Consider the following 13,586-nt stretch of genomic DNA (forward strand, 5'->3'; position numbering starts at 1 on the left):
AGGGTGTGAGGCTTTTGTCGGTCAGGAATCCAGCAGGAAATCGGAAAGGGAGTTTGATTTTGGCAGGGGGCAGCTGCAACTGGAGTAAGATCTCCTGCAGCTCTGCCTGTTCCATGACACACCTTCGCATGGTGTCCACATTCCTTCCTCTAGTCCTCCAGCATTTCACAGGACTGAGAAAGAGTAGTAGTCCAAAACGGAGTCTGCAGATGTTTAAAGTAACTGTTTCTGTATAAAATCCATTTAGAGGTTCTAGGGTACATTGCAGGCAAGTTATGTTTCTTTTAGCTTTTAACTCAGCTTATCCTTTCACCTTATTTTTCACCTTCTGGATAGGACACTGAAAAGTTAGAAAAACCTTCTGTAGACCCAGAGTATATTTAAAAAGCAAACAACAACAAAAACCAAAAATGGGTAGGGGTTAGGGAACACCCAGTTTTTGCATACTCTTTTCAGAAGGCAGGAAGCTTCTGAGAATAAGCCAGTTCGGGGGAAGGGGGAGGTCAATGACCCAAACTTTGCTCCAACTCTCACAGGTGTTCCCATGCTAGAAAGACCTCCACCTGACCCCCCTGACCCTCTCCTCCCAGCTTCCTAGCTAGATTCCTTGCGTCTTCACTTTGATTTCTCTTAAACAAACCATTTTTGGAGGCACTCCTTAATTGATTTGAGCAAACAGTAGGGCTAAAACCTGAGCCATGAGCTTTCTCAGCTTGCCACAGTATGGAGAGCCCTGGGAACCTGCTTCCGACACTTCTCTGCTGTCTGTTCTGGTGGTGGGTACCTGCTCGGGAGTCCTGGTGTGAGCTCAGGGTCCTCTCAGTCCTTCAGTCCTGGGCCCAGCGCCCTCCTGAGCTCCTCCTGAAATGTGTTCCATTCTCTGGGCTCTGTGATGACATTCGTTGGCTGTAGCCGTCTGTTCCGGGTCTGTCGTTCCCCAGCGGCACCCAAAGCAGCCATGTTAGGAGAGGGATGATTCCCAGTAGGGAGAAATTGATGGGCGCGCTTCCAGCACAATCAGATTTTGTAATTTTTATTAAAAAAATGTTTTTTCTTATATTGGTCAGTTATGGGATTGTGGCTGCTAGGTGAAGGTTGGGAGAGGTAGGGAGGGAATGGAGGCTATAGATTTTAGTTAGAAATAAGCAAACTGCAAATTTCATTTGTCCCAAGTGAAGTTTCTGATTTGTCTTTGGTTTTTCAGAAGAATGACTTAAGAGATTTACCTGGAGAGCGCACACTATCCTCTCCCGGGAGTCTTTATTGTTCTCAGCCTGGGGGAAGGAGGCCAGCCGAGGGCTGGTTCTCCAGGGAATGCTCCACTCCTCTATCGAGAGGGGCTCTGATAGGTAACATTTTAAAGTCAACAACAAAGACAAATACCTTGTTTAACTTCAGTGTCCTTGAAGTCCTGAGCATTTTACTGATTACCGCAGTCAATAGTGGCTTTTAGGGCGGAGAAGAATAAATCTTTGTGATGTGTTGGAAGTTGCAGTATCCCCATGACAACTTTGAACTCGAGTTCTGTAGGATGCTAGTTTCTTTTAAACTTATTTCTTGAGAAGGAAGGAGACTTGTTTTGTGGGGTAAATAGTATTAATGGAATTAAAAAGCAGTTATGCCAAAGACACATAAATATCTTTACAACAAACAGTCCGTGGTAGAAACAAGCTGTAAACTGCTTGGGAATGAGAAGGAACAGAAAGGCTGCTAGCACATAGACTCTTCAAATAAAATCGAGTGTAATGTTTATTGACTTTTAAAATTAATTCAGAAATGGCTCCTTAAAGAAAGCAAAATTGGAAGATCCAAACCTACTATAATATAAATAACCCTAAACAGGAGATACTTTTTAAAGAAGTCTATTTTAAACATACTTAGTAAGGTAAGAATTTACCTCTTTATTCCTTCATATTTAACCTAGTTGAGGGGAAGTAATTAATTTACTCTTAAGATTTATTATTATTATTATTAACAGGTTCAGTTCAGTTGTGAGCTCTGAAACCAACCAAATAGGAAAATGACATAAGCACAATTTAGATAGATGGCATAAGCTGAAATTGTGCAGGAAAATAGGAAAGGTTTATTTAGCAAAGCGACTGTTTTGTAATTTTCTGAACAATAAAATATCAACTCTTTGTAGAAATGTATGCAGATAGAAGCAATTAGACCCATGTCGAAATCGGGATATTTTAGTTTTTTAGTTTGGTCCTTGTGGTATGAAAAAAGGTCTTAACATTATCTCTGTGGTTATTAATGTTAGTACCTTTTTTTCCCTTAGATGTGAGGCACTTCCCATTAATTGACACAAATGCCCAAGAACAGTATTTCTGATTTCACTTGTCTGCTTTTTATTGGGGAAAAGGCAGGGTGGTAGATATTATTTGGGATAAAAAAACTATTTGAGATAAAATAAGGTAACGTCCCTGTGGTCCAGGCTCTTTTCGGGTTTGAGCGCTGGTCAGTGGTCAGCGTTAATAGTGTGGCTTCCTGGGGTTTGGCAAGTGGCATACTGTAATTATGATGGATTTCAGTTTTGAAAAGCCTGGGAACAGCTGGAAAGGAGGTGTCAGAGGATCTAAACCGATCCCGCCACAGCTCATCTCAATTCTGAGGTCCTTGGAGACGAGGCAGATGATCTGGGCTTGGCTTCCAGCGCCGGTCTCCTACTTTCGTGGGCTTTTCACGGGGCGACCCAGGGGTGCAAAAGTATTGGATAAACGCGCAGCAGATCGATAGCGAGGACGTGGACGACCGGTTCCCGGCTGGGCTGCTGAGCGAGATATCCGTGGGGATGGGAACGGGCGGGAAGCAGGATAGGGGTTGCGCGGGTGTCGGGGTAGATTGAAGGAGGGGCAGGCGCGGCGCGGCCTCACCCGGCCCCCGGTCCCTGCTCTCGCCGCAGACCTGCTGGAGGACCTGCCCGAGAGTCGTGAGTGCGTGAACTGCGGCTCCATCCAGACGCCGCTCTGGCGGCGGGACGGCACCGGCCACTACTTGTGCAACGCCTGCGGCCTCTACAGCAAGATGAACGGCCTCAGCCGGCCCCTCATCAAGCCCCAGAAGCGCGTGGTGAGTGCGGGCGCCGCCCTCCCCTGAGGCCGGGCCCCGGGCAGCACCCCTCCTTCGGCCCGCGAGCTCCCGCCCGGCCCCCTGGACGTCCCCGCGGGGACAGGTGCTGCGGGCGGCCGCCGGGGTCTGGCCCGAGCTGTGCCCTCAGGGCATATCTGCGCCCACGGGTGGGGTTGGGGGCACAATGGAGGGTATCCCGAAACCAGCGGCTGGGGAACAAAGACAGCCTTTTCCCTGCATTTATGCACAGGGAAGACGTCCTTAAATTAAAAAAAAAACAAAACAAAACCAAACTATTTATCTCTGGATGTATTTGTAAAATGCACTGAAATAATTCTGGAAGGAGACCCAAGAAATTAGTAATGTTGGTTAACTTCCAGGGAGGAAAAGAGTATACCGACCCAGGTCAGCTAAAGGAAGATTTTTTTCGCTGTGTACTGTTTGGTCTGCTTTGGATTTTATTATTGAAAACCATGCTTGTTTATAATATCCCTTCCCCACCCCCCAAAAACAGAATAGGACAACTGCGGACCCGCAGTCCCTTTCTCCCCACAGCCATGTTCTGGATTCCTCCGATTTTTTTTCCCTTCTACCTCATCTCGGAGTGAGACAGGTTTTAGCCCCAAATTCCACCCGTCTTTTGGTTGCCCTCGAGTCTGGTGAAAATCTATTTACTCTAACCTTTGTTATTTTGAAATCTGTCTGTTGGGAGGATTACATAGAACTTGAGAAAAATGCTGCCTCTATGCATGTTGTTCTTCAGTCGGGGATTTTTGCCAACGTGGCCACGTTTCACTGTGTTTTCAAGTATGGGAAATTTGATTTTTTTTTCAGGAATCAATCTCCTATTGTCATTTTAGGTGTGATTTTTAGCAGAGGGTATTTACTGCTGTAATGATTACAGAAAATAAATCAAAGCTGCTCAAGCCCCACTGGAAGGCTAATATTGTTTAGCCAAGTAGTCATACTCTAATACCTTTTAAAGTAAAATATTTTACAGTTAGATGCCAGACATCTTAAGTATCCAAGTAATTTATTTAATTGTTACACTCTAATTAGCAGGAACAAATCTACACATGTTGTTTGTGTTAAATAGATTAGAGTGAAATTGCATCACAATGTAAGTCTGACACCTTAAAGAGAAGCGATTAGTTTTATGGTTGTTTTGTTTTTAATGCGTTTAAAATAAAGTGGCTGAGGTTAATTTAATGATTGTATATTCCTTTAACTTGTTGCAACCTCCCACAGCTTAAAATTTTCTTCAAAGGGCATCCTAACTTCAGTGCCTGACTCCCTGTAGTTTTTGTTTTTCTTACATGCATCATGTTAAATAAGAAATAGTGTCCGGAAAATATTCCAAGGCAGTTCCTTCTTTTCGTGTAATAGCCGGCGAGCAGTGAGACTGGTTATTCTATTTTTTTGAAAAGGCACATTGAGCTGAGTGCTAGCTGAGCTCAGAAGTTAACGTTTCTCCAGATTGAGCAAAAAACTGGTAGATAGTAGCCATTTAGTTCTGGTTGCATTACAAATTTGTTCTAGTAACATCCATATTTAGAAAGTGCTGTTTTGTGCACTTAACAGTAAAAATAACTATTACAGAAGAACAGTTTTTAACATCTCTGAATCTGTTAGTTTTCCTTCTGTGTAGCAGGTGTCTTGGCAGTGACCAAGGTCAGCCAATATGCTGTGTAAATGGGTGATAAATGATACCAATTGAAGGGTGTGTCTATCAATTAGTTCTCCTTGTGGGCTTCTTATTTATGGTTTTGATGGATTTGGCTTAGTTCTCAGAAGTAGAATGTTGAACCCGAGTTTGTTTAGCCAGCAATACAGAACCAATCACTGAATTTGAACTTGCAGTACATTGCAAAATAAGAGATTTTATGGTGTAACTTGAATTCCTTGTCAGTGATGAATATAACTGAGATCACTTGTTACAAGGAACTTTTATAACCCATTCACCTTCATTTCACATGTTTATGGAGACTGGCTTCACTTATGATCTGCAGTTGACAGTCATAAAGTTCTTTTGTTATAATGGCAAATTCTGATAACATGTTTGCTTCACATTGGCTCCAAATTCCACTGGAAACTGTCATAAATGACCTGTTTATAAAATGAACCTTCCTGCCCCTGGTTTACTGATTTCACATTTCCAAAGAGAAAGGAGTACTCTCCTAGGAATTTTTTTTTGTTTTAGCTTTAAAGAAAAAAGAAAGCCAAGAAGCCCTGATGTGTAAAGTTTTGTATGTTTTCATCATTTTAGCAAAGCAATTCCCCAAACAGTTCTTCTATCAGCCAAGCATATTTATTTCAACCAAAACCTAATTTGATTCTTCCCTAACATTGACTTCTTAAATAGGTTGTAGTGGTAAGAGGTTTACCTCTTTTTGTTTTTATAACTTGTCTTTAAAGGGTAATGCTAAAGTAATACAACAGGATGTGAACTGTAAATGCAAAATTCAACTTTATCGTTTAAGTTTGCCAATTGAAGGATTTGAAAATTCTCTGATCTTTAATCTGTGAATACCCAATACATCCTCCATTTATATTTTTGTTGTACATTTTTCACAGCTTTTTTTCTTAAATTAATTGGTGTAACTCACTTGCCAAAGTCTGTGACTCTCAGCTTGCTTTCATCCCTGGATTTTCCCCACAGTTTTAAAATTGAAGTCATGGTGCCAGTTTTTAGATGTCTAGGTACATTTAGAAACAAATTTAGATTTTGCCATTCTGAGGAGGAACTTACCCTAACTTCAAATCTCATTCTTTATACTTCACACATAATTTAGAGGGAACGAGTTCCCTTTAAGGATGATACGGGCATAAAGGGAACCTGGGAATGGGAATGACGGTGCCAGATAGTTGGCCTTTTCTGATAATACCATTTAACCCTTTGTATAAACAAAAACTGAGTACTGTACTAAAAGAGAATTTAAAAAAGTCAGTATCCCCATATATAAGATGCTGCCAACAGTAAAACAATGCGTAAAATTTGCTTATCCTTTGTGAAGTGGATAATACAGAAATTCAGGCCTCAGACCTTCATAATGATAATTATGTAATGTATTAAAATATATTTATTTCCAAAAATTTTGTGCAGTTTCCAAAATCCATTTTTATTTATATAGGCCCTCGTAAAGTTTCTGGTTTATTCCTCTGCACATATCTGAGACCTGATTATCTCCGGTTTTCAGGTGAAGCAGAGACTGCCCAGTCACTCAGCACACTGGCAGGGGTTTTGTAATTGCGTTTAATGACTCATACCTCAGACCTCTGACAACAATCAATGGAGTTACTGGCCAACATTGTGACCGCTTTCCAGTTATCCTATAACCTATGCTAATATGCAGGGGCACACCAAATCTATGTGTGGAATCGAGCACACTCTGTAAAGCTCTAGTTTCTTGGTCCAGGAAGGGCAACTTAATTACTTCAAATGTTTTTTTTCTCAAGGGGCCTTTTATTTATAATAGCCAAATACATGCTTGGTGATGACAGGGACATTATATGTTGATGTATCCTTTACATCTGTATACCTACTTTCTTGTGCTGCTTTCCAGCCTTCCTCCCGGCGGCTTGGATTGTCCTGTGCCAACTGTCACACCACAACTACCACTTTGTGGCGCAGAAACGCGGAGGGCGAACCTGTGTGCAATGCTTGTGGACTCTACATGAAACTGCATGGGGTGCGCCACATATTCTGCTCATGCGTATATGCGTTTGCTATCTTGTTTGTACATAGTTTCAGTTAAGAAGAAAACCAGCAAAGGAGAGGGGATAAAAGTGAAAAGTCTGATTATCGACATGCACGCTATTGAATCTAGGATGCTATTAATTATAATTTAAACTTACCTTACATACCAGTAAGAAACCAGAAAGTGCTGACAAACTGTCACACGTCTGTTTTAAGACATCCCAATCTTAGAAATAGTAAAATGAAAAATGAAAAATTCTAAGATTTATTTTTGAATTGATAAGATGGCAGTAACCCTTTGTTTTTAAAACTGTACACACAGAGAAAGCACAGAACTAGTCAGTTTATAACACAATAACTAATTTATATCCTAATTTTAAATGTTTGAATGCAATCAAATACATTTTTACAAAGAAGTAATAATATATCTGATAGTTATTGATAAGAAGATTCTATACTTCACTGTAAGGATAGCACAAAATATTATGAAGACATTGATCTTAAGACAAATAACCTCGTATCTATAGGAGGAAGAGAATACATGATCTCTGAGATAAAAATAAGTAATTTGGTCGCTTTACTCTGTGATTGAGGTTGTTAAAAACAATCAACATTAAGTTGAAGGAATAAATTCTCCCTGCTGAATTATCCCATTTTCTGTGAAGGAGTAAATTCTTCCTGGCAAATTATCCCATTTTCTCTGCATTTGATGAGGAGCATAGAGTCTTTGTGGAGCTGGAATCTAAGTGTATATAAAATGTGGATTGAAATTTATGCCAAGTTCCCATGGATGAGGGCTTTCAGTTCTGATGTTGGGTCTTCAGTTAAAGTTTGTTTCTCTTCAGTATGTTTATTAAACTTACAGCCTACGTGATAATGTTTTTTTTAGGTGCCTCGACCACTTGCTATGAAAAAAGAGGGAATTCAAACCAGGAAACGAAAACCTAAGAACATAAATAAGTCAAAGGCTTGCTCTGGTAAATATAATAAAATGTTATTTGGTTGTAAAGTATTTGCCAACCTTAGCATAGAGTATATGTGTATTTATGAGGTCCATTTTGACTGTTGCAGGTAATAGCAATAATTCTGTTCCTATGACTCCAACTTCCACCTCTTCTAACTCAGATGATTGCAGCAAAAATACTTCCCCCACAACACAACCGACAGCCTCAGGGGTAAGTGTTAAAATAGTACAGACTCTTTCTAAGCTAGTGGGTTGCTCTCTAGTATATTATCTCAAATTTTATCTTATCTGGTAGTACAATAATCTAAACCAACAGTTCAGTTTAGTTAGCTGATACGTAAGAATAGTTTTTAGAGGAGATTACATTTAAATGTCAACAAAACGACAAACTTAAGTACTTTACAAACCTCTTAATTAAGATCTATATCATTTTTTTTATGGTTAAATTAACCAGTAAAAGCAAGTTTTGGTTTGAAGTGCTTTAAATTGTTTTATTTCCAGGTTTTTATCTGAGTTGCTGCATATAACATATATGTATTTCTAATATAGATCAGGAAAAACTACCTGTAAAGCGGTTTCCTATATCCAAGTGCCCATGACATTTCAATTGCTTTTATTTATCCTTTTCTTTTCCTTTCTTCCATTTTTTTTTCTTTTTTAAATATATCATCTACCCAAAGTAAAACTTTGTCATGAACTGCTGCATTCACTGATCTAACTTCACTGACCGTCCTTGTGCTGGGAGGCCTTGTCTTTAATGTACCTTAATAGTACTCTGGCTGATTTCAGCCTTTGGACAAATCTGTGAGCCATTTGGTTTGTGAGTGATTCATGCCCCTGATGATGGATGTCAGGGTCTCTGTGAAGATCACAGAGTTAATTTCTGTAAAGCTGTGATTGAAAATCAGTTTTTCTCAAATGAGGAGCATTTTCCAACCCTAGTGTTTCCCAAATTTACCTGGAATGGTCTTTAAAAATAACTGGGGCCTCACCCTAAACCTCAGTGAGATCCAGGGTGGGACCCAGGCTGCAGGACTATATCCTGATTCTTAGGATTATGCAGAGAAGAGTTTAGGACAAAACACCAGCCTTAAAATCCTTATTTACTTAGTGATTGTTTTCTACATTTGGTTTTGCCCTATTTGGGGTACTTTAAAATGCTGCAGATTCCTGGGCCCCACCCTCGATTTTCTGAGTCAGAGTTTCTGGGAGTGGGACTTGGAAATTCGTGTTTTTAAACAGTGCCCCAGGTGAAATTGAAACTGTTGCCCTCGAGGAGTCTTCGAACCAGGTTCGGGAACCACAGAACTGGTTTTTTTTCCCATCATATTTTTACTGGCTTAAGCAAGCAAAAATGAATCACTTAAAATTTTTTTTTACTTTTGCTTACAATTAAATTTGATATTTCTCTTTGTCCACTGCAGCAAATGTTTTGGGACTTTTTCTTTAATGAAACAAGAAGTTTGCTTAGCAAAAATCCTTTCTGTTTTGTTGCAGACACATTATAAAATGCTTCTAGTCTTTATCCAGGTCAACACTGGCAGTATCTGATGTTTTTACAGGCAGATTAGATGTAACTTTAAGGATCACCCTAAAGTGGTAAACAGAACACTTACTGGTGTGGAAATGAAAAGATCAAAATTATTCAAGAATATTCTTTATTTTGTCCTAAGTCCTCTGAAACAATTATGTAGCTACATGAGGCAAAGCAGTGCTTTGGAAAAGCAGGGAGCAGCCAGGGGTTTGGCCTCCGTGTCTGTTTCTCCGAGAATTATCACTGCCAGCTTCAAGTACTTTTGTTGGTGATAAGTCCTGTTTAAGCATGGCAAAAGCCAAATTTGAACATAAATGGCACAAAAATAGAGATATTTGCCCAGCAGTGGATTTGGGGGGCTTGGAACTACAGTGGGGAGTCTGTTTTGCTCTTGTGGTTTTGTGATATAAAATATCAAAATTGGCTTATTTGCAAGTTCAGTCAGTTGCCCTCAGGGGAGGAACATTGAAAAGGTAGTGACACATCTAGCCATGGCCTTTCTGAAGGGGGACCACCAGAGTTCTGCAGGAGGTCCGCGGCTGTTCTGGTGTCCAAGCAGGTCTCACCTGGGACCCCACCTGCCTGCCAAAGGCTGCTGGCTGGCTAGTGCCTGTCGAGGAGCACAGAGTTCCCTACTAGAGGCCAGGAGGCAAAGCAACAAGGGTTTTAAGTCTGGGGGCAGTTTGAGAGCAGGTCCACACAGTCTGCTGCAAGCCCACATCACTCCTGTAGCCCCAGCAGTCTCCATGGACCGTCTGCGTGAGCTGCAGTCATGGGGGCAGCTCTCGGAGCTCAGGCGGCCACAGGAATGCTTCCTGACAGCTTTTCCAGGGGCGTGTGTGTGTGTGCATTGTCTTTGCCGCTGGGACCCACTCCTCCTGGCCTGGCCTCCCCAGGCACGCAGCTGGCAGCTGCACTTGAAAATTTTCTCCAGAACAGGAAGGTGAGCCCATCACAGGTGTCTCCATCAGCCCCTGCCTGCCGAGGCTGTAGTGGGGAACCAGGCCTAGTTGGCAGAAGCCATTCTGCTAGGTGCTTTTGGAGACTGTCCCCCTCCAGGAATAATTGAAGTACACACTGTGGCTTCCCCAGGTTACTACCAAGGAGTGCCAGGGTGGGCCTGTTGGCCCCTTAGCCCCTTTCAGAGCATTCTCTGAGGGGGCTGGGTCTTTGCACTTGGCCAGTGTGGCAGTTGAAGAGCTGGGACGAACAGGCTGGCAGAAGCATTTGGGGAAGGTGGCTGTGTGTCATTTTCCCATTTTGGTCATGGTTTATGATGTTGGTGGGCAGCTGGTGTGACTGACTGGTTGTGGGATTTTGTGACGTGCTGTAGGTGAGGAGAATGGTATATGCACATAGCAGGGTTGTATTTGGCATGTAGTGCAAAGCACAATCCTTGGCCTAGGGTCCAAGCCTCCTATGGTGATGGGCCTGGTCCACCCCATTGATCTCCAGTGGCCCCTGTGACTGATGTGGGGAAATTAGTAGTTCAGGATTATTCCAATTTAATAGAGACAACCGAGCTACAAAACAACGGGCAATACTCCCAGGAAGACAGGGACCCTGGCTGTGCATTCTTCCGTTTAGAGATGTGGGTGGCACCATAACTTCTTGTCCACCTTTCATTAGTGACTGAGTCACAGCAAGGAAGTGAAGACTGTTGCAGAGGCCGGTATTGCCCTTGCTGAGAAACCAGCTGTAGGAGATCACCAGCAGGCATTCCCCACAGGCTTCTTTTAAGTTCTGCCGTGCCCTGCATTGTGGGCATGTTCCTGTGGTGTCACCAGCGTGGCCAGGTTTCCGAGCTAGCCTGGCAGGAGCGGATGTCTGGAGGGAGGCACTCCTGGTTGTCTGCTGCTGTGAGGGGAAGCTCCAGGGCTCTCTCCCAGGCAGGAATGAAGGTGTGGGCAGGATTCCTAGCATACAGCGCTGGGTGTTCTTCTAGGGCAAGCGTCTAAGTGCCATGAAATTCGTTTCAGTGCTGCTCTGAAGCCTCATTTCTTTGACATATTTGCAGGTGTAGCTTTATGTACTTGTTGCTAATTTGTGTTCTAACTAGACTTCTGTCTGGGAAAAAGGAGACATTCCCTCTGATAGTCCTCTGATCACTGACCTGACTACCTAATGACTCAGTTTCTCTTTTTGTAGGCTGTGTGAGTTTTGGTGTGTATGTGTTGGAGGTAGAGGGAGGGCAGTTTGTTTCCTGTGTGAGATCAGCAAGACTGGCTGCCATGCACCTGTTACTAAAATAACCCTGTCTTGTTCCTTTGTTAAGAGATGTGTTAAACTTAATATTTGGTAGACAGTTGATGAATTTTTGTGACTTTTGAACTTGAAGTTAAATTTTCCCCAAATAGTCCTTTCACTATAAAATTTTCTGACATTCAGATGCACTGAAAAATTTGGTTGACCTAATGTCTGTGGATTGTATGATTATATAGATCTTTCACTGAATTCCATTTATGACTTAATTGGGTCACACTGAGTTATAGATCTGCTGTTGTTGTCACTGTTATTTAGTAGGGAAACATGGTAACACGTTATAGTTCAGAAATTCCCAAATAAGATTTAAGAAGTAGTCTATAATGTTCCTATCACTCCTATAACTTGTAAAACTGGAGGATACTTTACATATTTTTGTGTGTATTTATATGATTATAATATGTTTGTATCATTTATATAAACTTCACAGCTCAATCCCCAAATTTTACAGATAAATGGTATTTCTCTTAATTTCCTTTAAGACAGGAAGGATTAATACGGGGAGGAAATAAGCCATAAGATAATGTCTGAGAATAAGAAATCACTGAACATATTTTGCCTGCCTAAAAATAGTTCTAGAAATAGCCATTAAAAAATTAAAACCTACTTAAGTTTAAATTGAAACTGCAAATGTAATGTTGAAGTCATCGTTAAACATATATTATTGAACTAAATGGGAATGAACTCTTGAGTAGCCCTTGCTCTATGGTCTGGGTCCATTGTTCCATTTAAGAAACATTGTGCTGTGGGGGGGCCCTGTTTACCATTGAGTAAAACAAGATCCCCGATGTCCAATTGTTTGTAACTGGTGGTAGTGGTGGGTGGTAGGTATAGACAGATCTTAGCTCTGGTCAGATTTGAAAGTGCTTTCAATGAGTGACAAACTACCCTACGAGTCAAAAGGAGGGAGCCGTGAATTCTGATCTCAGAGTTGGAAGGGTCTTTCCATAGTAGAGGAAATGTGAATTAGTTGGGTTGGATTTTTGTAGGGGAAATGCTGGGATAGAGCTTCCAGGAAGAGCAGGGCTATCTGGTACTTCAGGGCCATAGTTTTAGGAGTTAGGTGTAGCTGGAGTCTAGGGTGTAAGAAGCCAAATGCAGAAGAGGAGCTGGGTTAAATATGTGGAAGGTAGATCTTTGAAACTGTTTCAAATCAATATAAAGCCAGCCTTAGGCAGAGTGCAGACTGCGTGCGTTTCTGAATGATGGGCTTTCTCTGACTCTTACTGCTGTGACAAACGTGTCTGTCTCTACGCTCGAGTGCAACAATTAAAACATTCTTAACTGGGAGTATGTTAACAATTGATGTAAACAAGTGCCAGCATGCTCTTGCTTGTACATTTTACAAGCAGGGTTTCCCCTCACAATTAGTACAGAAAAAATATTTCCTCAGAGCCAGTGACACACACTGAGCTCATGCTTTACAGCGTAGGCTGTGCCTTAGTTTCTCAGTCCCCAGGGCTTCTCTGGGCAAGATGGTTGGGGGGCGGGGTTGCCTGGTGGCTCTTCCAAATGGAAACATAGTAGGCCTGGTGTGCTAGTAAGAGGGAATGTTTTCTCACCTTTGTGGTTCACTCCTGGTGATAGATGAATTCCCCTGAGAAAGGCGGACCTCCTTAGACTGAGACAAGGCCTCATCTCAGATCGGCCCCTGGCGGGTGCTGGCCTTTGAATAATCAGGCTCTTGTGCTTAATTGGTGTCTTCATTCTGGCCCCATATATTTTTATGGAATGTTGTGTGCCTACTGCAGTCACTTCTTGGTAATAACTTTATTCAATAACCTTCTCAGAAGATGTTCCTCTGAGCTGGTTGATGCTAAATCTTGCGAGAGAAATGGTTTGAAAGAGTTCGTGCACAACCCTGAGAGCTTGAAGGTGACAGGCAGTGATTTAGGGACTGATAGTTTTAGGATACCTGAATATCTTAATAAGGCTTCTGAAGAAAGTGTATGTACTTTGTAGGTTAATAGCTAAAATTCTTTTTTATAGGGTTTTTTTGGTGTGTGTGTGTCTTGATGTTTGCATCCTATGAAGAAAATTAGAAATTACCACTATAG

The 13,586-nt window shown here is 41.7% G+C and overlaps 1 protein-coding gene across 5 annotated transcripts in view; it reads left to right on the forward strand.

Annotated features, from left to right (window-relative positions):
- Window positions 1–13,586, forward strand: part of GATA6 (GATA binding protein 6) — a 28,396-nt gene that overhangs the window by 4,278 nt on the left and 10,532 nt on the right. For 4 of the 5 annotated variants that reach the window (XM_036905775.2, XM_036905779.2, XM_036905778.2 and 1 more), the window contains exons 3-6: window positions 2,906–3,072; window positions 6,636–6,761; window positions 7,659–7,746; window positions 7,841–7,944. In XM_036905775.2, coding sequence (XP_036761670.1) covers window positions 2,906–3,072; window positions 6,636–6,761; window positions 7,659–7,746; window positions 7,841–7,944 — 485 coding nt within the window. The remainder of the gene's footprint in view (window positions 1–2,905; window positions 3,073–6,635; window positions 6,762–7,658; window positions 7,747–7,840; window positions 7,945–13,586) is intronic. The other variant, XM_036905781.2, reaches the window with a different exon arrangement.

This window comes from Manis pentadactyla, chromosome 6 (genome assembly GCF_030020395.1).
Source record: "Manis pentadactyla isolate mManPen7 chromosome 6, mManPen7.hap1, whole genome shotgun sequence".
NCBI classification, from domain to species: Eukaryota; Metazoa; Chordata; class Mammalia; order Pholidota; family Manidae; genus Manis; species Manis pentadactyla.